At 34.7% G+C, this 27,554-nt stretch overlaps 7 protein-coding genes and 1 non-coding gene across 14 annotated transcripts; 3 read left to right on the top strand and 5 right to left on the bottom strand.

The window, feature by feature from the left end:
- Positions 1-1,332: 1,332 nt before the first annotated feature.
- Positions 1,333-3,219, top strand: LOC103875316 (cytochrome P450 71B17). Its single transcript, XM_009153826.3, has 2 exons — positions 1,333-2,276; positions 2,363-3,219. Exons 1-2 carry the CDS (start codon positions 1,386-1,388, stop codon positions 2,972-2,974), a joined length of 1,503 nt encoding a protein of 500 aa, XP_009152074.1. The 5' UTR covers positions 1,333-1,385; the 3' UTR covers positions 2,975-3,219.
- A 1,996-nt stretch (positions 3,220-5,215) lies between these two features.
- On the top strand, positions 5,216-10,419 carry LOC103875317 (glycosyl hydrolase 5 family protein). The gene is made up of 4 exons (XM_009153827.3): positions 5,216-7,012; positions 7,371-7,618; positions 8,361-8,878; positions 9,638-10,419. Exons 1-4 carry the CDS (start codon positions 6,602-6,604, stop codon positions 10,075-10,077), a joined length of 1,617 nt encoding a protein of 538 aa, XP_009152075.1. The 5' UTR covers positions 5,216-6,601; the 3' UTR covers positions 10,078-10,419.
- A 93-nt stretch (positions 10,420-10,512) lies between these two features.
- LOC103875318 (glycosyl hydrolase 5 family protein) lies at positions 10,513-13,282 on the top strand. The gene is made up of 3 exons (XM_009153828.3): positions 10,513-10,973; positions 11,343-12,108; positions 12,520-13,282. The coding sequence occupies exons 1-3, from the start codon at positions 10,563-10,565 to the stop codon at positions 13,020-13,022; spliced, it is 1,680 nt and encodes a 559-aa protein (XP_009152076.1). The 5' UTR covers positions 10,513-10,562; the 3' UTR covers positions 13,023-13,282.
- A 613-nt stretch (positions 13,283-13,895) lies between these two features.
- On the bottom strand, positions 13,896-20,520 carry LOC103875319 (protein terminal ear1 homolog). Its single transcript, XM_009153829.3, has 5 exons — positions 17,817-20,520; positions 17,085-17,592; positions 16,585-16,728; positions 16,355-16,496; positions 13,896-16,234 (listed from the first exon to the last, which is right to left on the bottom strand). Exons 1-5 carry the CDS (start codon positions 18,541-18,543, stop codon positions 15,929-15,931), a joined length of 1,827 nt encoding a protein of 608 aa, XP_009152077.2. The 5' UTR covers positions 18,544-20,520; the 3' UTR covers positions 13,896-15,928.
- On the bottom strand, positions 13,923-14,068 carry LOC117126347. The gene has a single exon (XR_004448919.1). It is a non-coding gene; the product is annotated as a small nucleolar RNA snoR137 (small nucleolar RNA).
- Positions 20,521-20,775: 255 nt separating the features above from the next.
- On the bottom strand, positions 20,776-23,823 carry LOC103875320 (D-cysteine desulfhydrase 2, mitochondrial). Of its 3 annotated transcripts, none has more exons than XM_009153831.3 (7): positions 22,580-23,823; positions 22,248-22,511; positions 22,130-22,172; positions 21,742-22,047; positions 21,548-21,677; positions 21,313-21,474; positions 20,776-21,239 (listed from the first exon to the last, which is right to left on the bottom strand). In XM_009153831.3, exons 1-7 carry the CDS (start codon positions 22,649-22,651, stop codon positions 21,014-21,016), a joined length of 1,203 nt encoding a protein of 400 aa, XP_009152079.1. In that variant the 5' UTR covers positions 22,652-23,823; the 3' UTR covers positions 20,776-21,013. The 3 variants fall into 3 exon arrangements, with proteins under 3 accessions (XP_009152079.1, XP_018515463.1, XP_018515462.1); XM_018659947.2 differs by having other exon boundaries at positions 22,120-22,172; positions 22,580-22,740; XM_018659946.2 differs by having other exon boundaries at positions 20,783-21,239; positions 21,742-22,067; positions 22,120-22,172.
- Positions 23,229-23,594, bottom strand: LOC103875321. The gene is made up of 2 exons (XM_009153832.2): positions 23,337-23,594; positions 23,229-23,234 (listed from the first exon to the last, which is right to left on the bottom strand). The coding sequence occupies exons 1-2, from the start codon at positions 23,592-23,594 to the stop codon at positions 23,229-23,231; spliced, it is 264 nt and encodes an 87-aa protein (XP_009152080.2).
- Positions 23,824-24,115: 292 nt separating the features above from the next.
- On the bottom strand, positions 24,116-27,119 carry LOC103875322 (ultraviolet-B receptor UVR8). 5 transcript variants are annotated; one of them, XM_009153837.3, is made up of 6 exons: positions 26,794-27,119; positions 26,038-26,296; positions 25,616-25,965; positions 25,123-25,527; positions 24,668-25,052; positions 24,116-24,590 (listed from the first exon to the last, which is right to left on the bottom strand). In XM_009153837.3, the coding sequence occupies exons 2-6, from the start codon at positions 26,242-26,244 to the stop codon at positions 24,348-24,350; spliced, it is 1,590 nt and encodes a 529-aa protein (XP_009152085.1). In that variant the 5' UTR covers positions 26,245-26,296; positions 26,794-27,119; the 3' UTR covers positions 24,116-24,347. The 5 variants fall into 5 exon arrangements, with proteins under 5 accessions (XP_009152085.1, XP_009152084.1, XP_009152082.1 ...); XM_009153836.3 differs by having other exon boundaries at positions 26,779-27,119; XM_009153834.3 differs by having other exon boundaries at positions 26,768-27,119.
- Between the last annotated feature and the right edge of the window lie 435 nt (positions 27,120-27,554).

The following is a 27,554-nucleotide window of genomic DNA, read 5'->3' on the forward strand; positions in this document are numbered from 1 at the left end:
AATAGATTTAAATTGTTTTGTATTAGTTAAAACTGGTTTAAATCTATCTAAATTAATCTAAATTGTGCTTGATAATCTAACTCTAAAGGTTCTATTAGTGGTGATTGAGTTCATGAAAGGATCAAACCGTGCTTGATAGTCAATCTCAGCACTCTGAGGAAGACACAACAAGAAGCCTAGGAAGGACGAAGAATGAGCATGGCCAATTAATTTATTAAACCCAAAAAAAAATTATATTATTCAAATTAAAATATATTTTGGTACTGTTTGGAAACATGGATAGCAATATAAATTAAAAAATTTGGAATAGTAGTATAAAAAATGTATAATATCTTTTTAGTAATTTCACTTATAGAACTAACATTATTTTCAACAAATTTATTACATCTTTTATTTTCTTATTTTCATTCATCTTAACTAATTTATTAATTATATTACTTTAACAATACATCACATCATTAATTATATTACCATAATAATAATCTTACAGATTTTTATTTATTAGTTAATCAACATTAACTTTGTACCAATTATAAAATCAAAATGTAAAATAATCGGGTTTCAGAAATGGTTAAAAGTTCGGTTTAGTATATTTTAACATTTTTATTTTAATTCCAGTCGGCGAAAAATTACGTAGTTAAACACATAATTCAAAGACATAGTTTATGTGAACAAAATAATAGCTTAAATCAAAATAATAAAAATGTATTACATATATTGTCACTTAATTTTTCACGCCATATAGCTATTTTACTATTAAAAATTTTATAGTTCACTTAATTTAGCCAAACACATAGAAAAATGTTTTTTATTTGGTTATAGAATCAGTTAGGCATTGACATTGGAGTAACTATTCATGTATGGATTGTTTCTTTCGGGTCTCGGATATTTGGTTCGAAATTAAACTCCGCTTGGATATTATAAATTTATTTGTAGATTTCGAGTTGGATAATCTCAGTTTAGATGGTTCAGTTTTAATGTATAAAAACCTGAAAATATCAAAATAACCAATATATTTGTAACGGGTTCGAAATATTTATACTAAAAATAACTATATTCTGATTCAATCTTGATTATTTGAATACAATTAATTATATAGCAATACATCTAAAATATATAAAATTAATCATGAAAATTAAATATTAATTTCTAAAAATAAAATAGTTAATATTCGTACGAGCGTGCGTGCGGATTAGTGTTTAATTTAAAATGGGCAAATATCAAAAGTCTAGTACGCATATATGCAAATAGTTTGAGCAGATAAAGCTAACTAAAATTAGGAAGTAGAATCCAATAAAATTTTGTTTTCTTCTTGCCGCTTTATCTGAATACTAAAAGAGAGCACTATTAGTTTCATTTTTCTTCTCTAGCCCAAGAAAAGAAAAATGGAAATCTCTTTGCTCTGTCTTTTTCTCATAACCTTCACTTCGTTGATCTTTGTCGGCAAGAAGATCAAACGCTCTAAATGGAATCTTCCTCCAAGCCCTCCAGAGTTTCCGATCATCGGAAGCCTACACCAAGTTGGAGAGTTGCCTCACAGGTCACTTCAACGTCTAGCCGAAAGAGCGGGACATGTTATGCTTGTCCACTTAGGTTTCATCCCTGTAACTGTAATCTCATCGAAAGAAGCAGCTGAAGAAGTCCTCAAAACTCATGACCTAGACTGTTGCAGCAGGCCTAAGCTTGTCGGAACGAAGCTAATCTCTCGGGGTTTTAAAGATATCGGTTTCACGCCGTACAGTGAAGAGTGGAAAGAGCGGCGTAAGTTCTTGGTACGTGAGTTTTTCTGTTTCAAAAAAGTTCAATCTTTTGGATATATCAGAGAGGAAGAGTGTAACTTGCTAGTCAAGAAACTATTCGAATCAGCTGTGGATCAATCTCCAGTAGATTTGAGCAAAACCCTATTCTGGCTAACCGCGTGTATCGTGTTTAGAGTTGCTTTCGGACAGAGCTTCCACGAGAGCCAGCTTATTGATAAAGAAAAGGTCGACGAGCTTATATTCGAAGCCGAGACAGCTCAAGCTAGTTTCACTTGTTCTGATTTTTTCCCTATTGCGGGACTTGGATGGCTCGTTGACTGGCTTTCAGGACAGCACAAGAGGCTCCACGATATTTTCTTCAAGCTTGATGCTCTATTACAACGCGTGATCGATGATCATATGCATCCAGGAAGATCAAAAGGGGATATCACTGATTTGATGTTGGATGTAATGCATAAACAAGGCAAAGATGATGCCTTGCAGCTCACGTTAGATCATATCAAGGGATTTCTCACGGTAAACTAAGTTTAATAAAAAGTTTAGTTTAATATTTATTTTTAAACTGAATCTTGACATTCAACTTAGGTTCTGTTTTTTTCTAGAATATATTCATCGCAGGGATAGACACAGGAGCTCTTACCATGATATGGGCAATGACAGAACTCGCAAGAAACCCTAAAGTGATGAAGAAACTTCAAGGACAAATCCGTGACCACTTTGGCAACAACAAAGAGAGAATCACTGAAAAAGATATAGGTAAGGTTCCTTACTTAAACCTCGTGATCAAGGAGACATTCAGATTACACCCTGTAGTTCCTCTTCTGCTTCCAAAGGAAACAATGGCTCACATCAAAGTCCAAGGCTATGATATTCCTCCAAAGAGACGGATCTTGATCAACGCTTGGGCGATAGCACGAGATCCTAAACTCTGGACAAACCCGGAAGAGTTTATCCCCGAGAGGTTCATCGACAGCCATGTGGATTATAGAGGACAACATTTCGAGCTCTTACCGTTTGGCTCTGGTCGAAGAATGTGTCCGGGGATGGCAATGGGGATCGCTACTGTTGAATTGGGACTCTTGAACTTGCTTTACTTCTTTGACTGGAAGTTGCCTGATGGGATGACGCAGAGAGACATCGATGTGGAAGAAGGAGGTACTCTTACAATCGTCAAGAAAGTGCCTCTCAAACTGGTCCCAGTTCGCGTTCACTGATTACACCACACCTTAGTTTCAGACTATGAAGAAGTTTTAAATAAAACTGTCTCTAGCTAGTAACTACGAAAACGTATGGTAAGTCTAGGTGTCTGTATGATTATATACTGTATATTGGAAAAATTTAAGATCCTTGCAGTTTTATCTTAAACTGTCAGTAAGATTATGTGACAACTCTGAATAATGGCTCCTTAGAGTCTCATGGTGGCGTCTGTGCGTTGTAGATAGGCTCTATTACTCTCAAACTTATTGTCGACTTCTTTGAAACTTATGAATCTTTGGTATGCCTTTTGATTAAAATGCGGACAATGTTGATCACCAAGAGAACGTTAAGCATCTTGACTTATTCTTGGGTTCACCCCCTAGATGAACCTCTAGGTTCACTAACCAATAGAATTGTATCATTTTAGATTCAGTATATTTTAAAAAAAGAAACAAAATATTATTGAATTATATTATATTTTTAAAATAAAATTTATATTAATCACAAATAGAAGATTTTTTAGTCGCAAAAAAAAAAAATTATTTTCTAAAAGTATTTTTAACGCTGCCAACAATTATTAAACCCTAAACCCTAAACATTTAGGTAAACCTTAAATTCTTGAATAAATCATAAATCTTAAAGTTTAAGATTTGATCCAAGAATTTCGGATTTATTCAAGGGTTTAGGGTTTTTACCCAAGGGTTTAGGGTTTATCCAAGTGTTTAGGATTTACCCAAAGGTTTAAGATTTATCCAAGGATTTTGGGTTTAGGATTATGATTAGGGTTTAGTGTTTTGTTGATTGTATTAAAAATATTTTTTTTTAAATTCAAGAATTTAAAATTAGGTTTAGGGTTTACCAAAAGGTTTAGCGTTTAGATTTAGAGTTTAGTGTTTGTTTATCGTATTATTTTTTTTTTAAAACTTTTTTTGTGCAACTACTATTACTTTTATTTATTTATATTTTTTAATTTTAAAAACGTAATATAATTTGACAATATTTTGTTTTCTTTTGTAAAAAATATATGACTCATATATCTTCTATATATATTATATATATATATAAAAGAGAATGATCTCTTCATATAGAATGTCACGTCATCGTAAAGGAATGTGCAAATCATGCCACGTGTCATCACGCTACTCACGGCTTGAATTTCGTCTGGAAGCAAGACTGCTGAACTGGGCCATTTAGCTTACTTAAAATTTTCCAAAGCCTACTTGGCCATTAACTAACTAAGCAGCCCACTAAGGGCCCTTCCCTTCGACCTTTGTCTTTTCAGTTTTCTTCATTATGTAACGATTTCAGGCTCATCTCCCTATTGAATACTAGGGTGAGTGTATTCTTACAGCTGGTCATCTCATAAATAAAACTCCTTCTTCTCTATTGGATAACAAAACTCTGTTTGAAATATTGTATGGAACGACTCCTTCGTACAAACACTTGAGCGTTTTTGGATGTCTAGCGTTTGCGCACAACCTTGATCACAAAGGTGATAAGTTCAGTTCTCGCAGTCGTCGATGTGTGTTCTTAGACTACCCATACAGAAAGAAGGGTTGGAGATTATACGACTTAGAACGCAAGTTAGTATTTACGTCAAGAGATGTGGTCTTTCGGGAGAAAATATTCCCATTTTAGATAATTCTTATTATTATTAATTTTAATCACTTATTTAATCAGATATATTTTAAATTTGTTTTTATTTTCGACTAATTTATATCATTTATTCATTAAGAGTATAAACGATTTATTATTAATTTTAATCACTTTTTTAATCAGATTGATTCGAAATTCGTTTTTATTGTTTGATTTATATAATTATTCATTAAGGATATAAACGATATTAACCGCTCTAACTTTTAACGTGAGAGCTCCGTTGCAAAAATTTACTTGATAGTCAATTATCAAATATAACATATAAATAAAATATTATTAATATATATTCATTAGTTTTTAAGATATATATATGCTTATTGTTGTGTTAAATTTTAAAAAAATTCACATATATTTTAGAAAATATATTTATTTGATTAGCATTTAATTATAAATTGTTTTATATCTTACTATAAATTTTATAATAAAATATTCTTTTCAGATAACAACAGAATATATCTAAGAATTATCTTATGTTTTAAAACATGTTTTTATTTTTGAAAATTTTATTATATTTATTTATAGTCAATTATCTAATATAAATATAATAGTATTAATAGAAATTCATTTTTTATTTTTTGACTAATTTATATAATTATTTATTAAGATTATAAACGGTTAATTTTAACGTGAGAGCTCTGTTGCAAAATTTACTTCACAAATAATAATATAGATATGACCAATTTTATTTAATAGAACCGTTGGTCAATGTGATAATGATTCGAAATACCTCACGTAAATGATAAAACCATAAAAGCATAAATAAATGCTTCTAAATATTAAGATTTATTTAATAGAACCGTAGTACTTTAATAGATGTGAATAATTTAAAATAATTAATATTGCTAAGTGCTGATCATAAATATACGAATAATAAGAACGGCGATCAAGCATATACCAAAAACATAATTAATATTGCTAAGTGCTAACCATAAATATAGGAATGATAAGAACGCGATCAAGCATATACCAAAAACACAAATCACAATGGTGGACATGCTTGTAAGTGGTGCTATGAGTTCTCTTTCTGTTTTGTTATATGTTGATTTAGTACTCCTGACTGGGTTAACTGAATTGGTGGGTACATATCTAACTTGTTGTAGTTATTGTTGTCAAAAGGAAAAAAAATAATAATTATCAGAGCAAATCAAAGAAAAAATCTTGGGATAGATCATACTTTAATAGTATAGATAAGAAAGGGAGTATTTAATTTAAAATCTTACAAAAGAGAATTTAAATCCTAATGAATGTTTATCTTTTAATAAAAGGGATGTTTTAATAAAAGGGATGTGTCATTTTCCACTTAACATAAGAAGTGTGTTGTGATATGTTTCCTTCTCGTATTTCATGTTTCCTTTTTTTCAAAAGCTTCCCTCTTTCATGTATATATTTTTTCATCTCAATTCATTTAATTGTTAATGTTCTTTTGTCGATATTTATTGTTAAATGTAGTTTCAGTTATAGATGATTTATTTTAAAAAAGTTACTATGTCATTTCGGTAATTTGTATAATCCAGATGGCATCACAGTGTTTTAGTCAGTTGTCGATAGTTGGAAGGAAGTTTCATCCAACAGATTTTTTATATGGTGTTTTGGGTAGTGATTTTATATTATATTATTAAGTTTTATTTTTAAAATAACTGTCTTCCATATTATTATTTTTAAGATTACTATGTCTCATTTTAATTTTAGTTGCACTATATTCCTAAATACTCATACAAAATCTGTAAAATAGAAATTTCAAGCACGTATATTAGATTTGTATATCAATAATATTCAATAAAAATAATATATGTGTGCACATATCATCTTTAGTTTATGTTCTGATATACTGTTATTTATTATTTTTAAAAATAATAATAATTGTTAACAAATAATTTAATTGTAATTAATTTTTACCCCCACTATAAATTTGGTCCAGCTTTGTATGTCTCTTCCATATGATTCACCAACCCCAAAACTCAAAACGCAAAATTTAAAACACCTCTAATATGAAGACAACAAAGGTGCTAAAACGCATGTTTAGCTTCTTCATCTTCTTACTGTTCTCCTTTGTCACAAAAAACATGGCATATCTACTCTCTACAAACTCTCGTTGGATCATCGACGAAAAAGGAGAAAGAACGAAGCTGGCGTGTGTGAACTGGCCAGCGCATTTACAGCCTGCAGTGGCGGAAGGGCTTAGTAAGCAGCCGGTTGATGCCGTGGCCCAAAAGATAGTGGCAATGGGTTTCAATTGTGTTAGGTTAACTTGGCCACTTGATTTGGCCACAAATGTGACATTGGCTACTAGTGTTACTGTGAGGGATTCTTTTCAAAGTCTTGGTCTTAACACTGACATTTCTGGTTTCGAAACTAAGAACCCTTCCATGATTGATCTTCCACTCATTGAAGCTTACCAGGTATAATATATAACTTCTCAGATTTTTTGGATAAAAAATAACACATCTAGGGCTTCAATAGTATTGTTTTATATATGTTCTAAATTATAAAAGAACTCGCATATATAAATGAATGAAAGTTTTATGCCAACAATTAGTAGTTTAATAACAGTTCAAAAAATTTCTAGTAGTTAAATAATAGTTTCTCAAATACCAGCCGTTACAAATTTTGTAGTTTTCACTTTTTAACTCATATTTTCTCATCAAATTACATAAATGGATGCATGATAGCTAATTGAATGTACGTTGACCTTAAAACGTTTTTTAAACTAACTGGCTTCCTTTCGAGAAAAACAATACTCTTCTTTTTTTTTGGCAGAGTGTGGTGACGACGTTGGGAAACTACAACGTGATGGTGATATTAGACAACCACTTGACCAAACCAGGGTGGTGCTGCGGCAACGACGACGGCAACGGTTTCTTTGGAGACATATTCTTTGACCCTGCCACATGGATCTCCGGTCTGACCTACATGGCCACTTCCTTCAAAGATACATCCAATGTCGTTGGTATGAGCCTCAGAAACGAACTTAGAGGACCTAAACAAAACGTCGACGATTGGTTCAAGTACGTGTATACGGAGCCAAAATTGTTATTCACAGGGAGGCACTTTATAAAAATAATAATATAACAATACTATAATACTAAATTATTTATCTTATAAACATTATTTATTTTTTTGAGAATTAATCTTATAAATATTATTAATAAGAATATTATAACTAAAAATAATACCAGTTCAGTTTGTTATAAATCTCATGAATTATATTTTTTAACTAAATTTTGTATGTTGTGAATAAATATATGAATATTTTATAATATATATCAACATATGTTTATATTTATTTTAAATATTAGTGAGTGATTAATAGGATTATATTAGTTTTGAATCTTCAAAAAATTTATTTATCTAAAAATATATTATAGTATATATATACAGTAAAAAGTGAGAAATAATCAAAATGATTAAAAGAGATAATAAATGGTAGGAAAAAATGCAGTAAACAAACGTTAAAATGTCATTTAAAAAGACAGAAACAAAATAAAATAAAAAAGGGGTCAATGGGAAAGGTTTGACCTGAAACAAGAACTTAACTTTCAAGAACAAAAACTAATTTGACAAAAATTACAGGGGTTCCATCCTGTATATTCCCACTTGTCTTTCTTAATTTTTTTAATATTGCAATTGTAATATAAAAGTTACATAAAAACAAAATATATCTGCTATATTTTTCGAAAAAAAATGGGAATGTCAAATGAGATATAATTAAAAATAGCTCTAATTTTGTCTCATTCCAAATGCATGTAGGTACATGCTACAAGGAGCCGAAGCAGTTCACGAAGCAAACCCTTACGCACTTGTAATCCTTTCTGGCTTCAGCTACGACACAGACCTCTCTTTTGTCCGATCACGACCCGTAAGCCTTACTTTCTCCGGTAAACTCGTCTTTGAGCTCCATCGATACTCTTTCACCAACGTTGATATATGGAGTTCTAAAAACCCAAACGACGCATGCGGCGAGATTCTAAAAATCATCGACGACGGAGGCGGTTTCCTCCTCCGGGACTTCCCGGTGTTTCTTAGTGAGTTTGGAATCGATTTGAGAGGCGGAAACATTAACGATGATCGGTATATCGGATGTATATTAGGTTGGGCGGCGGAAAATGACATTGATTGGTCGATTTGGGCACTTCAAGGAAGTTATTATTTAAGAGAAGGTGTGGTAGGAATGACTGAGTACTACGGTGTCTTGAATTCAGATTGGATAAGTGTTCGAAACAACAGTTTCATGCAAAGATTGTCTCTGATTCAATCCACGCTTCAAGGTAAATAATTTTCATGATTTAGTTTATAATTTTCTAGTTGTCTATTTCATAATAGTACAAAGTCAATCTTTAATTGGACAAGTTAAAATTATATCAAAAAATGACATTTCACCATTTTAATTGCTAGTTAAATTTATTAAAATAATATATTGTTGATATCTAAGGTTTCAAAAACATAGATTAAATATTAGATATCAACAATATATTATTTTAATAAATTTAAAAATTACTAGTAATTAAAATGGCAAAATATCATTTTTTGACAGGGCTTATTTAGAGAATAACCAAAAAAAGAAAAATTGGATTTTTAGAGAGAGATAGGAAAAGAAAAGAGGAGAGACGGTGGGATTTTAGTTAGAGCAGCTCCAACGCAACTCCTTAGAAAAAAATCATTACCAATAAATGATTTTTATAATATGTGGGACCCAAAAAATTTAAGAAATTGTGCCATAATAATCTCTTAAAGTTCGTAGCTAAGGATTAAACTGTGCGCGGGTTCCACCACCACGTGGAATCCCGCGATTGACTCTTTTTTTTTTAATCTGAAAAAAATAAAAATATTAAAATAATCTATTTTGGTTATCGAGTGGAACGTTTCAGCATTGGATGTGCTCTTATGTATTGAATTTTTGTTTTTTTCTTAGCTATTGGGTGCAATTTCTCTTTATTTTAAGTAGTAGCTTCAATAATTACCTTTTGTTATGTTGTCCCTACACAATTTAATATCTTTATAATTTGGTCACTAACTTGGTTTACCAGGACCGGATCCTCAACCCGAAGTTAGCAATCTTATTTTCCACCCGTTAACCGGACTTTGCATGCTACAATCTTCCTTAGATCCAACCAAGGTCAATCTCGGTCGATGCAATCAATCTCAACCATGGGACTACACTACTGACAACACTTTGAAACTTAAAAACATACCTCTCTGCTTGGCGAACACCGGACCGAACGCACCGGTTAAGCTCAGTGAGGCGAGTTGCTCGACCCCTAGTTTGTCGCAATGGCAACCCATCTCAGCCTCGAATATGCTCTTAGCTGCAAAGTCAACCAATAACTCGCTTTGTCTTGACGTAGATGGAGACAATAACGTCGTGGCTACCAACTGCAAGTGTGTGAACGGCGAAGACAGCTCGTGTGACCCGATGAGCCAGTGGTTCAAGATCGTTAAAGTCAATAAAGCAAATGAGGATATATAACTGATCATTAACAATTGATCAAGTAACTCATGAAGTTTGTTTACATGTTATTTTCTGTTGAAGTTTCTAATAAAGACTATTTCGTTGTAATGCGTGATTATTGTTTCTTTTACCAATTTGATCAACATGATAACATTTGAATATTTTTGATTGTCATCTTAGCATCATAGCATGGTATTAGGATCGAAAAAAAATCTTAAGAAATAATCCCCAAACAAACAAACAAACAATTTATCCTACAAAATATGAAATTTCAAAGATTCATCACTCTCTTTATTAAAAGAAGAATAATCATAGGCATAGCTAGACTTTAGACAAAGCTTAATAAGAAAAACATTAAAAAAAAAGACACAATCAAATATAAACTAATCACATGACCATTCCACTTATTACAAAACTAATAATAATAAACTGGAAGTTGTCTGAACAACAGCATATATATACATGTTGGCTGTAAAAGGAGGTTAAATGAAACAGAGGGACCAATGGAAAGATTCTTCTTCCTCTCTCTCTTTCTTCTTCTTCTTCCTCTGTTCTTCATCATCAACATCACTTTCGCCTTCCCTCTCTCCACCGACTCACGCTGGATCGTCGACGACGGCAACAAAGGACGGCGAGTGAAGCTCACGTGCGTCAACTGGCCGTCGCATCTTGAAACTGCGGTGGCGGAAGGTTTAAGCAAGCAGCCTTTGGATTCGATCGGGGCCAAGATCGTTTCAATGGGGTTCAACTGCGTTAGATTGACTTGGCCTCTCTACTTAGCCACCGATGAATCCTTCTCTGGGATTATGACTGTGAGACAATCTCTTCGCAAGCTTGGTCTTCTTGAAGCTATCTCTGGTTTTCAAGCTAATAATCCATACATTCTTGATCTTCCTCTCATCAAAGCTTTTCAGGTAATAACTAATAAATCAATTTTTCTCAGGAAAGTTTTTTGACCCTTTATTCATAATACATTTTCAGAAAGGGTTGACTTTGTATCCTTCTTGATCCAAGAATAGTATGGAGGTTAGGGATAAGAATAGTACTTTTTCTTTGAGACTTGTCTTGCAAGAAAGATCTTGTCTGAAACCTATCTCTGAGTTTCAATATTTTAATGTCTGCTTAGTCTTCTCTTCAACATTTTTCTGATTACTGTTGGGTTTAGCTTGCTTATATCCTTCCTTGCCTGATTATATTAGAAGAAAAACATAATAATCAATTAGGGTTTCTGGATTAAGAAAGATGAGAGTGTTGTTGTTGTTGTTGTTCTTGTTCTGAAACAGGAAGTGGTTTCGTCTCTTGGAAAGCATAGACTAATGGTGATCCTAGACAATCACATAAGCCAACCTGGTTGGTGTTGCAATGACAATGATGGAAACGGTTTTTTCGGCGATAGATATTTAAACCCTCAGCTTTGGATCAGAGGACTAAAGAGAATGGCAACAATGTTTGCTAATGTTTCATCAAATGTGGTTGGTATGAGTCTAAGGAATGAGCTTAGAGGTCCAAAACAGAACATCAAAGACTGGTACAAGTACATGAGAGAAGGCGCTGAAGCAGTCCACTCTGTGAATCCGAACATTCTTGTCATTGTCTCCGGTTTAAACTACGAGACAGACTTATCCTTTCTCCGTGACAAACCGTTTGAAGTAACCTTCAGGAGGAAACTAGTGTTTGAGATCCATTGGTATGGGTTTTGGAGTTCTTGGGAAGGAGATAACTTGAACAAGATTTGCGGGAGAGAAACCGAAAACATCATGAAAATGTCAGGGTTTCTACTGGAGAAAGGGTTTCCTTTGTTAGTGAGCGAGTTTGGGATTGATCAAAGAGGAAACAATGTGAATGACAATAGGTTTCTAAGTTGTTTTATGGCTTTAGCAGCGGATCTTGACCTAGATTGGGCGTTATGGACTCTTGCAGGAAGCTATTATGTAAGAGAGAAAACTATTGGATATGATGAAACGTATGGAGTTTTGGATTGGAGTTGGTCAAGCATAAGAAACTCAACAATTTTGCAGATGATTTCTTCTATACAGTCTCCTTTTAGAGGTACACAACTAGAACTTGTAGCTCTTATACATTTACATTTTTGACATTTTGCCGAGTTAAAAATACAATTTGATATTATACTACATCCATACAAAACTAAGTTGATCTTGAAAATTTTGTTATAAATTATGTTATATATATATTCTTCTCATATGTGTTTGTAGATTTGTTTATTTAAAAGTTGTAGAAAATAATGGCTAGTTGCTACATGTTTCTTGATTATATTTATTACACTAAACACTAATTATATACATATAAGTTAGATATTATGTTGTTACATGTGTTTCAAAAAAAAAAGTGTTTCGAAAAAAGATATTATCTTACATACATATAAAACTAAGTTTAGTTTAGAAACTTTGTTGCACTCATGTTTTTTGTTGTCATTAATCAAAAAACTTTTGCAATATTCAGGACCAGGTCTAATGGAAACACACCCCAAGAAAATAATATTCCATCCTTCAACTGGACTTTGCATCGTGAGGAAGTCATTGTTCCAACTTAAGCTAGGTTCTTGCGATCGATCAGAAAGCTTTAGACTTTCTTCTCAACGAGTTTTGTCACTAGCAGAAGAAAAAATCTTGTGCTTAAAAGCTTATGAGAAAGGAAAGTCCGTGAAGCTGCGTCTGTATTTCTCAGAATCTTATTGTTCACGATGGAAACTATTGTCTGAGTCAAAGATGCAGCTCTCGTCCATAACAAAGAACGGAGAATCAGTTTGTCTGGATGTGGATTCAGATAGTAACAACATTGTAACGAAAAGCTGCAAATGTTTAGAAGGAGATGCGAGTTGTGATCCAAAAAGCCAGTGGTTTAAGGTTGTTACTAGCACGAGAAGTCGGTTTAGAGCAAACCCGTTTCTTCAAGTTAGTCCATACTCGAAGACATTTCTTCAGGAACCTTTATCAGTCTTATAAGGTATTCAAGGAAAAGTTCAAATAGCTTTTAACAAGATTGTACACAGGTACCTACCGCAGTGCTGATTGCAATTCTTGATTTGTATAACATTTGATAAATAGTGCACATAATAACACTGTACATTTTGAAGACAGTGATTAGCAGAGATGCGATCTATCATCAGTGACAATAACGAGTCTTAATAAGACAATTCTGCGTAATTTTTCGTCAGTTTTTTCTTTGAATTTTCGAAAAACATAATATATTGGTTTTCAAGGTATTTAGTTTGTGTTTCTTAAAGATACGTGAACACGACGTTTGCTTGTAGTACATGTAAAGTTATGATATGGGATTGTTAACTGGAACTGAATGTGTTTGTTAGGCAGTGCAAAACAAGCTAGAAGAGTGAAGCTACAAATGCACAACCACATTTCAGATCTCAACTAGATTTACACACATAACGAAAGGGTTTCAATATATGCTTTATAACCAGATACATCTTATTAAAATTAGGTTTTGTTTAGGTTGGAATATATATTTTTATATTGGAGAAATATGTGCACTTAAATTTTAAGTTGGATTAAAAACGAAATCTGTTTGAAACCGGTCACTTTTGAACAGCACTTAATGCGAATCCATCTGGCCTTTTAACTAATTCTGGGCCTCAATTAACAACTTGGGCTTATGAAAGGGCACTGAATATTCCATATTCTCAATTCACACTGAAGTCCCAATTTTTATTTTAAACTAACCAACAGTATCTTGTTCCGACATTGATCTGAACACCAAATACAAACTCGGTCGTGAAAAAAAGAAAAACAAGTTTAGCGATTCAAAAGTCCGTGATTAAGGACAAAACAATAAGAGTACTATCACAAAAAGCAAGGTAGAAAGATGGGATAAGTTGGTAATAAAATAAGGAATATACCAGAAGACAGGTAACACTGTGAACATTGAAGAGAAAAACACAGAGCTGTTTAATTCTGGCCAAATTGATCTTTGCTCCGGAAACTTGAACATCTCTCACTTTTTTATAATCTAAGAGAGTTCACCATTATGAAGCAAATCCTTATCCCCAAACCCAATCCATTTCCAAAAATTAATTAATTTAAAATTCGAAATTTCTCAAAACGATAAATCGACGGCGAATTTGGAATATAAGCCAACGGAATCGAGGTTTGTTAATTCGAACGAATCCGAATAACACATCCCTATCGATCGAATTGAAGGTTTTGAATGTACGCTTCCGGTGACACGCCCTTCAGGGAAACTGAATCCCAACACGAAGAGCGCAACGCCTTTCGAAAGCGAGTGATTCTCAATTACCACAAACGAAAACACAACAAAATTATTGAAAACAGATGAACATATGAAAGAGGAAGAAGGCGGCTTGACTGGGACTTGAAGGATTAATGATCATAGAGGATCTTGCTCTTATAGCGAGAGAGAGAGATTAGGGTAATGTCGTTAATGGGCCTTATGATTATAGGCCCATATTGTTAAAAGGATTATATTCAATTTGGATTTTCTTGTGGGCCGCCTTTATCATATTACTAGTGCATTTGAGAAAGAGCAGAAATGAAAAAAAAAGACAATTCATTAGGTGAACATGGATTACAAACAAAAATATATTTTCTTAAATTAAAATTTTACTTATGATTGATAGATTTTTCTTTGTAATTGTGAAATCCACTGGAAATATCTCTTATGACCTTGAATTTCAATTTATATCATTAGATTGTTAACATATGTTTAAACGACAAGGCCATGTCAAAATCCTCAATCCTGGTTGACCTTGGCTGGTCTTTTTTGGAACATCATTTGTGTTTTTTTCCAGAAAATAAATGAATTTGTGTTGTTGGATTTGGTATAACATTTATACCAACCAAACACACAGAGAAGTTAAAATGATCTTCAATTCTAAGTGGATGGATTTTAAAAAAATTTACAGACCCAATAAATCTAAAATAGCATGATTTCCAATTCTACTTGGATTGCATTGTTCTTTTTCGTCACTCTAAAAAGGCTTTAAAATAATAAAAAATTAGCAAATATACATCAGAAGGTTACAACTTACAACTTACAACTTACAACTTGTAGTCAACGATCCCTATCAACTCTGCCATGAACGATACGAACGGTGAAGATATCAACACGTGTCGAAACCCCACGAACCAGAGGGAAATACAGATTGTGATCATCACTAGCACAGAGTTATCTGCTGTCCCTTTCAGCAGGTCACTGAATAAGACAGCTATAAACACTAGAACAAAGACTAGTATCTTTGCCTGAAAAGGAACTCTTACCCTAGGTCAACCATTTCTAGTTTACCACCCATTTTCCACCTTATCATTTAAAAATAATGAATTTTAATGACATAATATTATTAATTTCTTAATCATTTGTCCTACAAGAAACAATAAGGTTATGACGTTTAACATCATTTGATATATATTATATAACCATGAATTCATTTTGTAAAATAAATATCAACAAATAGGTTGTGTTATGGACATATTCTCAATTGTAACCAAACAAAAAATTAGAGTGTTTGAAAACAACATGTTGTAATTGTTATTCTTAGCTCCAATGACATCATTTGATGCAAGTTTTATTCTTAAATTTAATAAAATTTAGTCATATTATGCCATCCTACATCACACTATCCAAGAGAGAAAATATGACTACAAAATATATTGACGATTCCGCATGCAAAAAGTTTTAGAAAAATAACAAGTTGGAATTCATTGTTACTTTGCTCATTCAGACATTCACCCAAACTATCACTTTTCAGAACTTTGCTTGATAAGTAAATCGCGTCGAAAATATAATTTAGAATGAGACAACATAACACGCATAAAACATAAACAACATGATTTGTCTAATTACACTTTCATATATTTATGGTTTACATTACAAACAACTTCTAGAAAGATGTCGCTCCTACCACCGTGAAACTCCGTCCACCATCTATGTTATTGCCGGATAATCCATCTTCCTGACTGTTATCATTGTCACTACCGCAACATGAACCACCCACAGAGTGATCTGGACCGTCAATAGGCTCGAGATGATGAATATTATTGAGCCCGGTGCAGTCGTTGATGTTGATAGAAACAGGTTCCGTTAACTGCTTCCCGTCTCGTGGAGGCGAAAAAACCACCGGAAGGTACAGTTCGGCCTCGCACGGAAACCTTGAGCTCCTGAAGTGTTCCTTTAGATCCTCCAAACCCTGTTTTTGGACGAAAAAAGTAACAAAATAATCATATTGTGACACCCAATTATCATAGACATTAAAAAATTTAGCTTATACTTTGGTAAGCGATTTCAAAACACTAATGTCTATGTCTACCTGAACTCTCGCATATGTGATTTGGCAAATCTTATGCGAATTAAAAATCTCCCAACGCTGGCGATGAAACGCCTTGTAAAGCCTCCAAGCTGCCTCCGGGGATGTCATGTTCACAAATCCATAACCAACATTGCACTTGTTGCTAATATCAAAGCCAAAAAAAGGAGTTATGATTTTAGTTATATATAATAGTAATACTATATAGTCAATAAAGTCCGGTGTTTGATTACTTGAAATCCATCGGGAGATACACGAAATCATAAGAAGAAATTGGCTGATCATGATGAGCTTTGTGTTCGTCCCTCTCCTCCTCGGTGATAGCTTCGTTGATGTGAATGCAGTGATTATCCAGCATATTCAACAGCAGCTTTTGACTATACAAAACCAAAAAACACTTAACTATAAAATTAAATTGGAATCTCATATAAACAAAACCTATAGGAATCTGAAATATAAGAGCATCCAGGAAAATGTTAGCCGACTAATTGTAATATCAAACACGAAGATAATTAAAAGCTTGAATTGATGGAACATAGCGTAAGAGCATTTTATCTAGAATATAAATCTTTAAATATATATAAACAGCATCTTAACACACGAATCCATGTGAATATTTTAATAAAAAGATTAGAAAGATCTAAAATCTTTAGCCGTCCTAAAATTTGAAAAAATCGTCCAACTTTAAATCTATAAAATTTAAAATACGAATAATTAGATTATAAAGCCGAACCTGTACTTGTTTGGTATGTTCTTTATCATCAAAGTGGTACGTGGATCTCTGCAACTTGGATCATTCATTGTTTCTTCACTGATAAGAAACTGACTTAGTTCCATGCTCTTCATCTGCTTTTTCCTCCCCAACTTAGCCACGTTCTTGCTCTTTGTTTCAGGTTCTGCTTCATCATCGATGTCACACAACGAACGCATAGAAGCTTCAACAACATCAACTCCATTATTAGGGCTCACATTCTTGCTTTTACCATTGGTCAGAATAACAGACTGCTTCAAAGGAGGAGTCAATAAAACTGGTCGCGGCTGAAACGGTAACTGCGGTTGCCTAAATGGCGTGAACTTGTTCTTAAGCCCACCTGGTCGGCTAAATTCGATCACAACTTGCTTCCCATAAATTTCTTCACTATTCATTCGGTCAAACGCATTCACTGCATCTCTTACATCGTAAAACTCGATGAATCTTTGATGTTTCTTGTATGGTGTCTCTCTCAACTCTTTGATCGAACCTGGAGACAAAAATTCACAATATTATAAAGTGCTTCCATATAACCAAACTGTCTTACATGGTCTATATTCAAAAATTCAAAAGCTAGTAAATGGCATGATTATAATAATTTAAGTGAAAATGTTTCAGTCTTTGTAAAATGTTTTAATTCCTGACATATCCACAAATCGAGGAAACGAAACTCAAAAATCTAAGACATAGAAACATAAGTAAAAAAACATATACCGTAAACTTGGAAAATCTGTCTGAGAGCAATGGAAGAGACTTCGGGGTCTAGGTTAAATATCACCAACGTTCCTTGGTTACAACCGCCGGGTACGGCGTTTGTATCCGGAACTACAAAGTGGGCCCACACAGGTCTACCAGAAACAAACCCACGCGCCGATGAAGAAGGTGATCTCCAAACGCTTCCACCTCCACTGCTGCTACCGAGCCTTTCTTGGTGCTGCATGTGTCTACCGCAAAACTCTCGAACAGCTCTTTTAGCGCCACGGAGATCGTAGAAATGGACGGTCACGACTCCTTCCGAGATTCTCTCCATCTGCACGCCACGCACGTCGCCGAACACCTCCAAGTCACGTCTCACCGTAGACTCGGTGACGTCACGCGGTACGTAGATCAGAGAAAGTGATCGCGTCGGCGAGTTCGACGGCGGAGATGGCCGTTGAACAGCTGAAAAACCGTTAAACCAGGGACGAGGTGGTGGTGGTGGTGGAGGTGGAGGATGAGGAGCAGGAGGAAACATCATCGGATGTGGTGGGATATTAAAGAACGTGAACATTCTTGGATCCGATGGAGATAGTCCGTACGACGGAGGAGGTGGAGGCAGCGGCGGCGGCGGGAGAGAAGTGTACGGAAAGTGAAAACGTGAAGACATAGGGTTTAGTGGTACGAACTCTTGAGCTCGAGGGTCTAGATTCCCGGCGAAAGGAAAAGCTCTAAAATTTTCCATTTGAATAGGTCTTTAATTGTTTTCTTACAGGAGTAATAGTTTTCTCCGGTGAACGTGAAAGTTTTCTTGATCGTGTGAGAGAGAAGAGAGAGATAACTGTAACGTCGGCTCTATCTCTTTACTCTACAGACATTAGACAAGACAGTGGAAGAGAACAAATGTTTATTTTGTTTTATTTCTTTATGTCTTTCCAATTTATAAGCGCATTTATGTTTCTCGAAAATGACTGTTGTTTTTAAATAAATGGATTATACTATCATTTTGCTGAAGTTACCTTAGTACCCCTACTCACTTTTTGTAGGCTTGGGTTCTTGGTTTACGAGGCAGGAATACTGAGTACCTGGGTTAATCCTTTGTGAACTGTTTTAAAAAAAAAATATTCGAAACTGTGAATAGAAAAACTTGCAGTGAAGGAAAAACAAACGTAAAAAATAAATCATGGACCATTTTTTTATTTTTTGATATATACTCACTCTGTTCCTTAATATTATATATTTTAGAAAAAAAATTGTTTTAAAAAAAATCTATTTTTTACATTTTCAAGACATGTTTTATTAACTAATTACAAATTTCAAAAAATTTAATTGTACTGAATTTTTATTAGCTTAAAATTATGGAACAAAGATAAACACAAAAAATTATGTAAATTTAATGTGTTTTATTAAAATGTGTGAAAATACTAGAATATGTAACATTAAAAAACAGATGGAGTATGTAAGTTATTTACAACCTCTAATCTGTAGAACATTTGAGAACGGCAATAGTTAGCTAGAGTCGTAACCTTTGTTACATAATTTTAGCAAATAGTCTTAAATGGCAATTCTACAAACACACACACTCATCAAACAAATTGAAGATAGCTTATCGATATTTGTTTGACCAAAAAAAAAGCCAATCGATATTTGTGATAAGTAGCATATGTAACTCTTTTAAGTCTTTGAGGGTACGTTTAGCGATTATGGGTTACATTACACATTTATTCACAAGACATAAAACTAAAATGCATATTGCTTATTATAATAAAACAAAAAGGTTTAATGATAGATGATCAAGGATTTAAAAGCAATCATTTTGTGTGTTTTAACAAATAATTTTTGTTTTATGTTAGAAAGCCTTTTTTCAAAAAAGAAAAAATGTTTGTTTTATGCGGATATTGGTATGGTGAAGAAAGTGTTGTTAAACACGAAGTAGTGACCAAACACACGTGCATGAAAATCTCGGTTCGAGAAGAAGACTCCTCAAAACCAACGACCAAAACCATAATCTTGATTCTTGTCCTTCGTTTATATTACCAGGTAAAAAAATTACTAAAGTAATACAACTTCTTGCTTACCACGTTTGCTTCAGTTTATTTTTCTTATTTGTTGTACAAATATGATTCTTCTTGGCAACCGTACAATGTCAAAGACTCAAACCAAGTTATGGTCAAAATATAAGAAAAATCGTTTTGTGACATTGCTATGGAATCTCTTTTAGGCATCACTATTCTTTGATTGTTTTCTTTCTTTCCATAATTCTAAATCTTCTTACTTTATCATTGTTAATCGACATGTATATATTTATTTCGGAATTGAACCAAAAACTCGGTTATAGTTTACTTTTAGTTTTACAATAAACGAAATTGATTTATCCAAACTGAAATTCAAAACCAAACCCACAAAACCCTATAGTAAAAAAAAAAAAATCCAACCCTGTTGTTATTTTAAATTTACAATATGTGATCATTTTTAATTCTCATTTTAGTTAGTAAGTGGACTATTATGTTTCTAAGAAATAATACACTGGTATATACTCCTCTGTTCCTGAACATCAATGTTTTTTTTTTTGAAACATCCTACATTTAGGAACATAAGGAGTAAATGATTTTTTTAAGGCAATTCTCTCAAATAGACTTTTTAAGTTATTGTCACAAAAACAACACTCAAAAAATAAAATGACTAAAATAGCACCTTTTTGTTTTGAAAATTTTAATTTTTAATTTTTAATTTTTTTAAATTTGAATCCCTAAACTCCATCCTTTAACTTTAATTTCCCTAAGTCTAGATTAATTAACTCTTGAGTATAATTGCATATTTATCCTTTAATAACACTTGTTTCGATCATTTTCTTCCCTGAAATTTATTTTTGTGAAAATAAACTAAAAATGACTATCTAATGGAATTTCTCTTTTTAATATACATAATTTGAATCTATTTGCAATAAGCTACGATTTGCCTTTTTACGTACGGCACAAACTTAAAATATAAATTTATTTTTATCAAATTTAATATATGTATTTAGTACAAAAAAAATAAAAATAAAAATAAATGTAAGATATGATCGAACCGAACTAGACTCTAACCTGAATAGAATTGCCATAAAACCAAACGAGCCAAAATGGTTTCGGTTAGGTTCGATTAAATTTGGGTAAAACCAAACCAAATCTTAGATTTATGGAAGTCTGTCTTGGGAATGGTATGCCTACAACAGCCTAATCGTTCGAGTTAGTGAAGAAAGATTTATATCTTTGAGCAAGACCAAACATCCCAAGAGTGCCTCCAGTGTGAAGCATCACTACAATGCTCGATTCCTCGTCCTCCACAAGCTCTGTTGCCGTCTCCCAAGCAGCTAAAGTATACATGGGATCCACTAAAACACCCGTCTCTTGGGCAATCTTCCGACACATCTCCACTTCTCCTTCCAAGACCTTCCCAAACCTGCAAGAACAAAAGGAAATATAAACCGAAAAGATCACTTATAGTATATCTTCAATAGAGAAAAGAATCATACTTTCTTGGGCGTTGACGTTCTACCCATTTGATCGTATCCAAGCTGCTGCAAACGATAGAGGGAAGAAACTGCCTGGTAAACTCTTCTAACAAGCGAGCTTCATGTCTCTTGTAGTTTTGGAGCGTATCAGCTAACATCACTGCGTTGATCTCCCAGGGAAGCCTGAGAAGAAGAAGTGTAACATGAGCGGGAAAAGAAACAGACACACAAAAAGTCTTTGTGAACAAAACCTAACCCCAAAGACATAGCTGCAACTCCTAACCCCACAGCAGATGTTCCCGTACCAGCATCAACTACAAACTTGACACGACTCTTCTTCCCAAGTAAATGATCTTCTGACAAATACTTCACTAACCGAAACATACCTGCACAGCGACACAAAGCCCTTGTCAACGATAACACTAATCTATAACCAAATTAGATGCTTACCGAGTAACGCAAGAGCATCTCCTGCGCCTTCATTAACGATCAAAACCTTTCTAGAAGAAGCAGCTTCTGAACTCGAAAAACCATCCATAGCCTCAAGATCTTTAACCCATAACACAGAACCGTCTTCCCCAGCGACAAGATCAGCGTGAGTTCTCAGCATCTCCTCTCTATTCGCATACTTCGATCTCGGAACATACTCAACGTTTCCATACATAGTTGAAACGAGGCTATAACCAGTCAAAACCTCAGGCTGCTCTCCACGCAGTAGCAGATGTGATCTCACACCTCTCTCAGCACAAGAAACAGCTGTAACAACATAGAAAGAACTGATATTCAAAACATAAACATGTTTAGTTCTCTCAATAAGAAGGTTCTGACTTTTTTTTACCAACAGCAGCTGTGTGTGCGCTTTGACAACCTCCACACGTAACCTAACATTCAAACAAAAATCTCTAAGCATTTTTTTTTCAAAGGACCCAACTGAGAAAGGATAACTAAATTCTCACCAAGTCAGTGACTTTATGATCCTGAAGAAGCGGTAACAAAGCATCAAGCTTTCTAGCTTTGTTACCATTGACAAGAGGATGCAAAAGATCGTCTCTCAGAATGTAAAAAGACGATCTTTTTTTAGAGACTTCGTCTCCGAGACGTGGACGAGTGTTGTTCAAGAAGGAGAGTTTGCCGATTCCACTGATTCGATGAATTGGAGTTGCGGGACTCTGTAATCCCCACTTCCTATCGAGTAACTTCGACACGGACTCGAGCTCAGCCTATTGACAATATAGTTGCAATTGCAAAATGGGTATTCTCGGAAGTGAATAAAAAACCGAACTTTAACCTGAGAGGAGTGAAAGTGATGGAGGTTTGATTTCGCGTTGACTGCGAAAATGGTTGACCGTTGGACCTTCATTGCCGCTACGCTTCTCTGCGAATTACTCTCTATCGGCTAACAGAGTATCTGTGAAAAACTGAAAATACATACATCCACGCGCGTCTCATTTCACAGGATGTGATAGACACGCGCTTTTTGAGACATGTATGGGCCAAGCTTCTCCCTCCCGGCCCATATCTAACAACCAATGAGAAAGTTGTTTTCTTTTTTTTTTACATGTTTTTTTCAAACACTATTTTTTTTACTGTAATATTAAAAACACTATATGAATGATTTACAACTAATAATTGTACTTATTTTATGAAAATTTATACCTAAATACATCATCGTAAATCATTTTTTTAAGATCTTTTTTCTTTTAATTATCCTCGAATATCACTAACCCAAATTTACAAAGATTTATAGATGACGGTTCTACTTTCACCTCTTTCAAACATTTTCTGAATGTCAAAAGGTTCTATCGTTTTTGGGTGCATGCAGATACTGGATTTGTGATACAGATTATAAAACTATATAAAACATAGATACGTATCACATAAGGTTTCATTTTTGTCATGATCTCTGTATCCATGAAAGGGACAAGCAAAATGCTATATTACATCTACAAGATAAAAACATTACAAACTACATTCAATAAAACTGTCAACAATTTCTTAAAATTCACGCATCAAATCAAATCTCGTAAAAAGAAGAACGATCCAACCATCGCAGCAGCTACAAAATAAGCGAATCCAACCGTGGCGGTAGCGTCGTTTCCGGAAGGTGGTTGAGGTGGCGGATAGTTTGCGTTCGAAGAATCGCTTCCCATTGATCCAGCGACTGCTCCGGGAGTAGCAGCTGTAGCTACATTGGTCGGAGCTGTTGCGGGGGCTCCAGAGGTGATCGTCGAGGGTTTATCAACAGCTGAGACAGCCACGGCGACAAAGAGGAGGAGGAGGAGAGCTACGTGAAGGCGCGCCATTTGTTAGTTTAAATTAGTTAATTATCCTAAAAGACTTTTTTCCAAATGTTTTATGGGTATTTTCTTTATTTACTTGTGAATTATTTTTTAAAATTGTGTAGTGAAGGATCTTTGTTTATACATTGTTGTTAATCAAAATGCGAAATTTGAGGTTTGCCAAAAAAATATTTAACGGCGTATCTTCTACTCCTAATTTTAGTTTCGCCCCTCTCCCTCTCCTGTCTCAGTTAATGAATATAATTAAACTTGAGTTTAGCCTAAAAATTTATCTTAGATATTTTTTTTAGTTTTAATTTATCTGAAAAGTATAAAAAGCAACGTTGTCAAATGAAAAGAGTAATAAGGTGATCATGTAAAATAATAAAAGTATCAAGTACAAATTTGTAGGGCTCTTGTTAAGCCTAGATTATCTGACTATTTTTGTATGCTTTCCTTATTTCCCTCTACCCTAAACAGTAAACACAGTGATATGGCGTGAACTGCACGGAAACTTTGGTAAACCTTGAGTCTTTTTATACAAATGAAATAGAATCTGAACCTTACAATAAATGGACTAATTGAAATTATTCGACAATTATCAACCTAAAACATGACCCATGAACAATTAGAATAATGTCAGACCCTATACAATGAAATGTTAAGACAAGTTCCTTAACTTATGTTTCCCCCTTTTGTACAAACCCTTCCAAAGTGACCCCATAACATAGTAAACCGCAATTTCCCTGCCTTTTTGTCTGATCTGCCAACAAACCGCTAACTCAGATCGATATTTACTTTTTCAGGAACACACCTTTCTGTCTGGTCACGACCAAGCTCTGCTCCAAGCTGACCCTTATCACCCGCACCAAACGCGAATAGCTTCCCTGATTCCGAGAGCGCAAACGTATGAGCGTTCCAATATATAGAGTTCGTTAGACTAATCTGAACCATCTTCTCCTTCACTTGCTTCAGCGACGTTACTACCGCTGGACTCAGCACATTCCCATTTCTATTACCCTAATAAACAAAACCCAAACCAAAACATAAAGAGTCAGATACCTTGCACCGCACGTTTAAAAGAAATAAGTGTTAACCTGTTCATCAGCGGCTATATGGTGACCGAGACTAGCGGACTCGCCACAACCAAACGAGTAAACATCTCCATCTTCCGAGACAACAAAAGTAGTGTAGTCTCCCGTTGCGACATGAACCGCCTTGACATGACTTAGCCCTTCAACGACCTTAGGGACTGATTCACACTCCTCGTTACCGTGTCCTAAGCAACCGTACCTTCCCCAACCCCAAGTACACACTCTTCCGTCTTGACCTACCACCGCCGCATGCCACGCACCAGCTGCAACTACCCTAGGTTGAATGTTCAACGCCTGAAACTGCTCTATAACCCGAGGGAACTTCTCATCAGTCTTTGACCCGTGACCAAGCTTGCCTCCCAAACCACAACCAACCGAGTAAACCGACCTGAAATAAGAACGCAATTGCGTCAGAACCGGTCTAGTTAACCAAAGACAGTGCATAAAAAGGAACTCACATGCTGCCATTTGGTAGACAAGCTAAGGCAAGAAGGTAGCAATAACCAGCAGCAATCTGCACAACAGGTACATTCTCGAGCGCCCCTAACAAAGGACGAGGCTCGACATCATTAGCCTCGGTTTGGTGTCCGAGTCTACCATCGTTTCCCCAGGAGAATGTATAGACCTTCCCTTCTCGTGAGAGAACAGCGGTAAAGAAGTTCCCAATAGCCGCTTGCACGACGAATATGTTCTTTAAAGAGGTTACAAGCTGAGGAGTTGTAACCTCTTTAGAACCTTGCCCTCCGTATTCAGCTTCACCGAACGAATCTTTTCCACAGGAGTAAACGTTTCCACTGTCGCTTATTAGCATTGTCCGGCCAGCTCCTGCTGCTGCTTGAATGATCCGGATGCCCTGTAATGATCTGCACACAACACACGGTTATAACAACTCTCGGTGAAACCATCTTCAGGTTCTCTTTGGTTGTAACACTAACACTCAATGATGTATACCTGACGGGCAAAATGCGAGCTTCTTCATCGGTATGGCCATGTCCTAGCTGTCCAGAGTTATTATAACCGAAAGTATAAACTTCTCCTTTCGAAGTGACTGCAATGCTGTGACCAGGACCAGCAACAGCTTGAGACTTCTCTCTTCTACAACACGCTTCACCAGCCAGCAAAAACCTAAGTACAAGTTTCCATGACCCTCCGCATCTACGCTTCATTTCTTCACGTTCTTCTTCATTCATCGGTTTGAAAATCACCCTTTTGTTACACATGTCGAGAGCAGCGAGCTCGGATAGCGATAAGCTACAGTCCGGTGCAAAGTTCGCTGGCTGGCTAAAGAACGAACACGTTGCCTAAAACCAACAACAACAACAAGAAAATATCAAATCCGTGAAAGGTTAAGAGTTTTACTCGAAAAAGAGAACCTCAAGATTGGCGAGGTCACGAGGATCCAATCTACATTCAGTGAGAACGTGAAGGACAATGGAAGGATTAGCTGCTAAAGGAAACTCTCCAGGAGTAGTTGAGTCTCCAAAGCATTGGCGTTTTTGTCTCTTCACAGGAGGAGAAGCAGGTTGCTCTGGTATGTTATGATACTGTAGCCCTGGAGTTCCACTCGATGTAGCATCCATTTTTGGACAACACAGATTTATCTACAAATCAAGAATTAAGACAAGACGACACCTGCAAAATAGTACAAAGGAAGCAACTTTATGGGTTATATTATTACAAGGAAAGTTTACTTCTTTTCTTGTTTCTTCTAATCAAGAACAGAGAAAGAATCTGTGAAGAATCAATCAAATCAGACCAGGTCAAGAATGAAAGAAAGAAGGAAACTTGGAAGAGAAGTGTAGTAAAAGAGGATTATTCTATAAGAATGAAAGATGGATCAGATACGGAAGAAGATTAAAAGAAAACTATTTGTCACACGCAAAGGACTTCTCCTTCTCCTCTGCACACGGAAACTCAATTTTTGACCTTTAGCCCAACAAAATCAACACACAAACCCAGAAAAACCAAACCGATCTTAATTAACAGAACAAAAAACACATCAGAGAAATTGATTTAAAGTGCTAACACCACAATTTTGATCATTTACTCAGATTCAAGGAAGTTATAATTAATTTACATGTTAAGAAATAAAAAGGAGCGAACTTTATGAATACCCATCTGCAACAAACCATTTTCATCATCGAGAAGAATCAAACCTCAGAATTATTCAGACAGCAGAAGTGGCTTTCTTTTGTTTGGTTTTGTTGTCTGATCAGGGTAAAGAAAAACGAACGATCGGAGAATGTTTTTTTCTGGAGAATTGACGATCACAATAACGGAAAGTCTGCAACTTTTGCGTTGAGGAAAGCAAATTGAATGAAGAGGAAAGAAAGATGTGGTGTCTCTTTATGCGGTTTTATAAAGCAATTTAGATCTCTCTCTCTCTCTGTTACAACATTTTTTTCTGATAAATTGTGATACTCTTATGTGTGTGTATGTGCACATATACGTATAGTTGTGATGGATAACATCATGGTGTATATGAATGCATGTATACATAATATACGTGTGCATCCAAAATAGGGGTTGAGTGGTCGAACAAGTTATCCTCATCCAACGGATCTTTATTATTGTTTTAATAGTTGAGAACAAAATGGTTATCACCTAGTTATTAATTAATTGTTAGTATCATAAGTCCTCACATGGTTATCCACTATGATTACATGACATCCTCAAACAAAAAAAATTCCTTCTCCTTTCCTCTGATTCTCTTTGATGAAAAGAACGAAATTAATTTCTTGAATCAAGCTTATAGTTTGAGTTTCTTGACTAGTTAATGAAATTGACAATGAATATAACTGGTGCTTGAAAATGTGTTAGCTTGTGTGTCTGTATCTTTATAAACTAAACAGAAGTTGATAAGAAGATGCATATATATGCTTGGAAGCAA

The sequence above is a fragment of the Brassica rapa genome, chromosome A06 (genome assembly GCF_000309985.2).
Source record: "Brassica rapa cultivar Chiifu-401-42 chromosome A06, CAAS_Brap_v3.01, whole genome shotgun sequence".
Classification (NCBI taxonomy): Eukaryota; Viridiplantae; Streptophyta; class Magnoliopsida; order Brassicales; family Brassicaceae; genus Brassica; species Brassica rapa.

What these genes read in the sequence shown, in the direction of transcription:
- LOC103875316 (XM_009153826.3), top strand. Translation starts at nt 1,386, where the DNA reads ATGGAAATCTCTTTGCTCTGTCTTTTTCTCATAACCTTCACTTCGTTG. An exon ending in ATATCAAGGGATTTCTCACG is followed by an intron (nt 2,277 to 2,362) that starts GTAAACTAAGTT and finishes GTTTTTTTCTAG; the next exon opens with AATATATTCATCGCAGGGAT.
- LOC103875317 (XM_009153827.3), top strand. Translation starts at nt 6,602, where the DNA reads ATGAAGACAACAAAGGTGCTAAAACGCATGTTTAGCTTCTTCATCTTC. An exon ending in CACTCATTGAAGCTTACCAG is followed by an intron (nt 7,013 to 7,370) that starts GTATAATATATA and finishes TTTTTTTGGCAG; the next exon opens with AGTGTGGTGACGACGTTGGG. An exon ending in AACGTCGACGATTGGTTCAA is followed by an intron (nt 7,619 to 8,360) that starts GTACGTGTATAC and finishes AAATGCATGTAG; the next exon opens with GTACATGCTACAAGGAGCCG.
- LOC103875318 (XM_009153828.3), top strand. Translation starts at nt 10,563, where the DNA reads ATGGAAAGATTCTTCTTCCTCTCTCTCTTTCTTCTTCTTCTTCCTCTG. An exon ending in CTCTCATCAAAGCTTTTCAG is followed by an intron (nt 10,974 to 11,342) that starts GTAATAACTAAT and finishes GTTCTGAAACAG; the next exon opens with GAAGTGGTTTCGTCTCTTGG. An exon ending in TATACAGTCTCCTTTTAGAG is followed by an intron (nt 12,109 to 12,519) that starts GTACACAACTAG and finishes TGCAATATTCAG; the next exon opens with GACCAGGTCTAATGGAAACA.
- LOC103875319 (XM_009153829.3), bottom strand. Translation starts at nt 18,543, where the DNA reads ATGGAAAATTTTAGAGCTTTTCCTTTCGCCGGGAATCTAGACCCTCGA. An exon ending in ACAGATTTTCCAAGTTTACG is followed by an intron (nt 17,593 to 17,816) that starts GTATATGTTTTT and finishes TTTTGTCTCCAG; the next exon opens with GTTCGATCAAAGAGTTGAGA. An exon ending in TCACATATGCGAGAGTTCAG is followed by an intron (nt 16,235 to 16,354) that starts GTAGACATAGAC and finishes GTCCAAAAACAG; the next exon opens with GGTTTGGAGGATCTAAAGGA.
- LOC103875320 (XM_018659946.2), bottom strand. Translation starts at nt 22,651, where the DNA reads ATGAAGGTCCAACGGTCAACCATTTTCGCAGTCAACGCGAAATCAAAC. An exon ending in GCTGCTGTTGGTAAAAAAAA is followed by an intron (nt 22,068 to 22,119) that starts GTCAGAACCTTC and finishes TTTGAATATCAG; the next exon opens with TTCTTTCTATGTTGTTACAG. An exon ending in GAACGTCAACGCCCAAGAAA is followed by an intron (nt 21,240 to 21,312) that starts GTATGATTCTTT and finishes TTGTTCTTGCAG; the next exon opens with GTTTGGGAAGGTCTTGGAAG.
- LOC103875321 (XM_009153832.2), bottom strand. Translation starts at nt 23,594, where the DNA reads ATGGCGCGCCTTCACGTAGCTCTCCTCCTCCTCCTCTTTGTCGCCGTG.
- LOC103875322 (XM_009153837.3), bottom strand. Translation starts at nt 26,244, where the DNA reads ATGGATGCTACATCGAGTGGAACTCCAGGGCTACAGTATCATAACATA. An exon ending in GCTCGCATTTTGCCCGTCAG is followed by an intron (nt 25,528 to 25,615) that starts GTATACATCATT and finishes TGTTGTGTGCAG; the next exon opens with ATCATTACAGGGCATCCGGA. An exon ending in TGTCTACCAAATGGCAGCAT is followed by an intron (nt 25,053 to 25,122) that starts GTGAGTTCCTTT and finishes TTCTTATTTCAG; the next exon opens with GTCGGTTTACTCGGTTGGTT.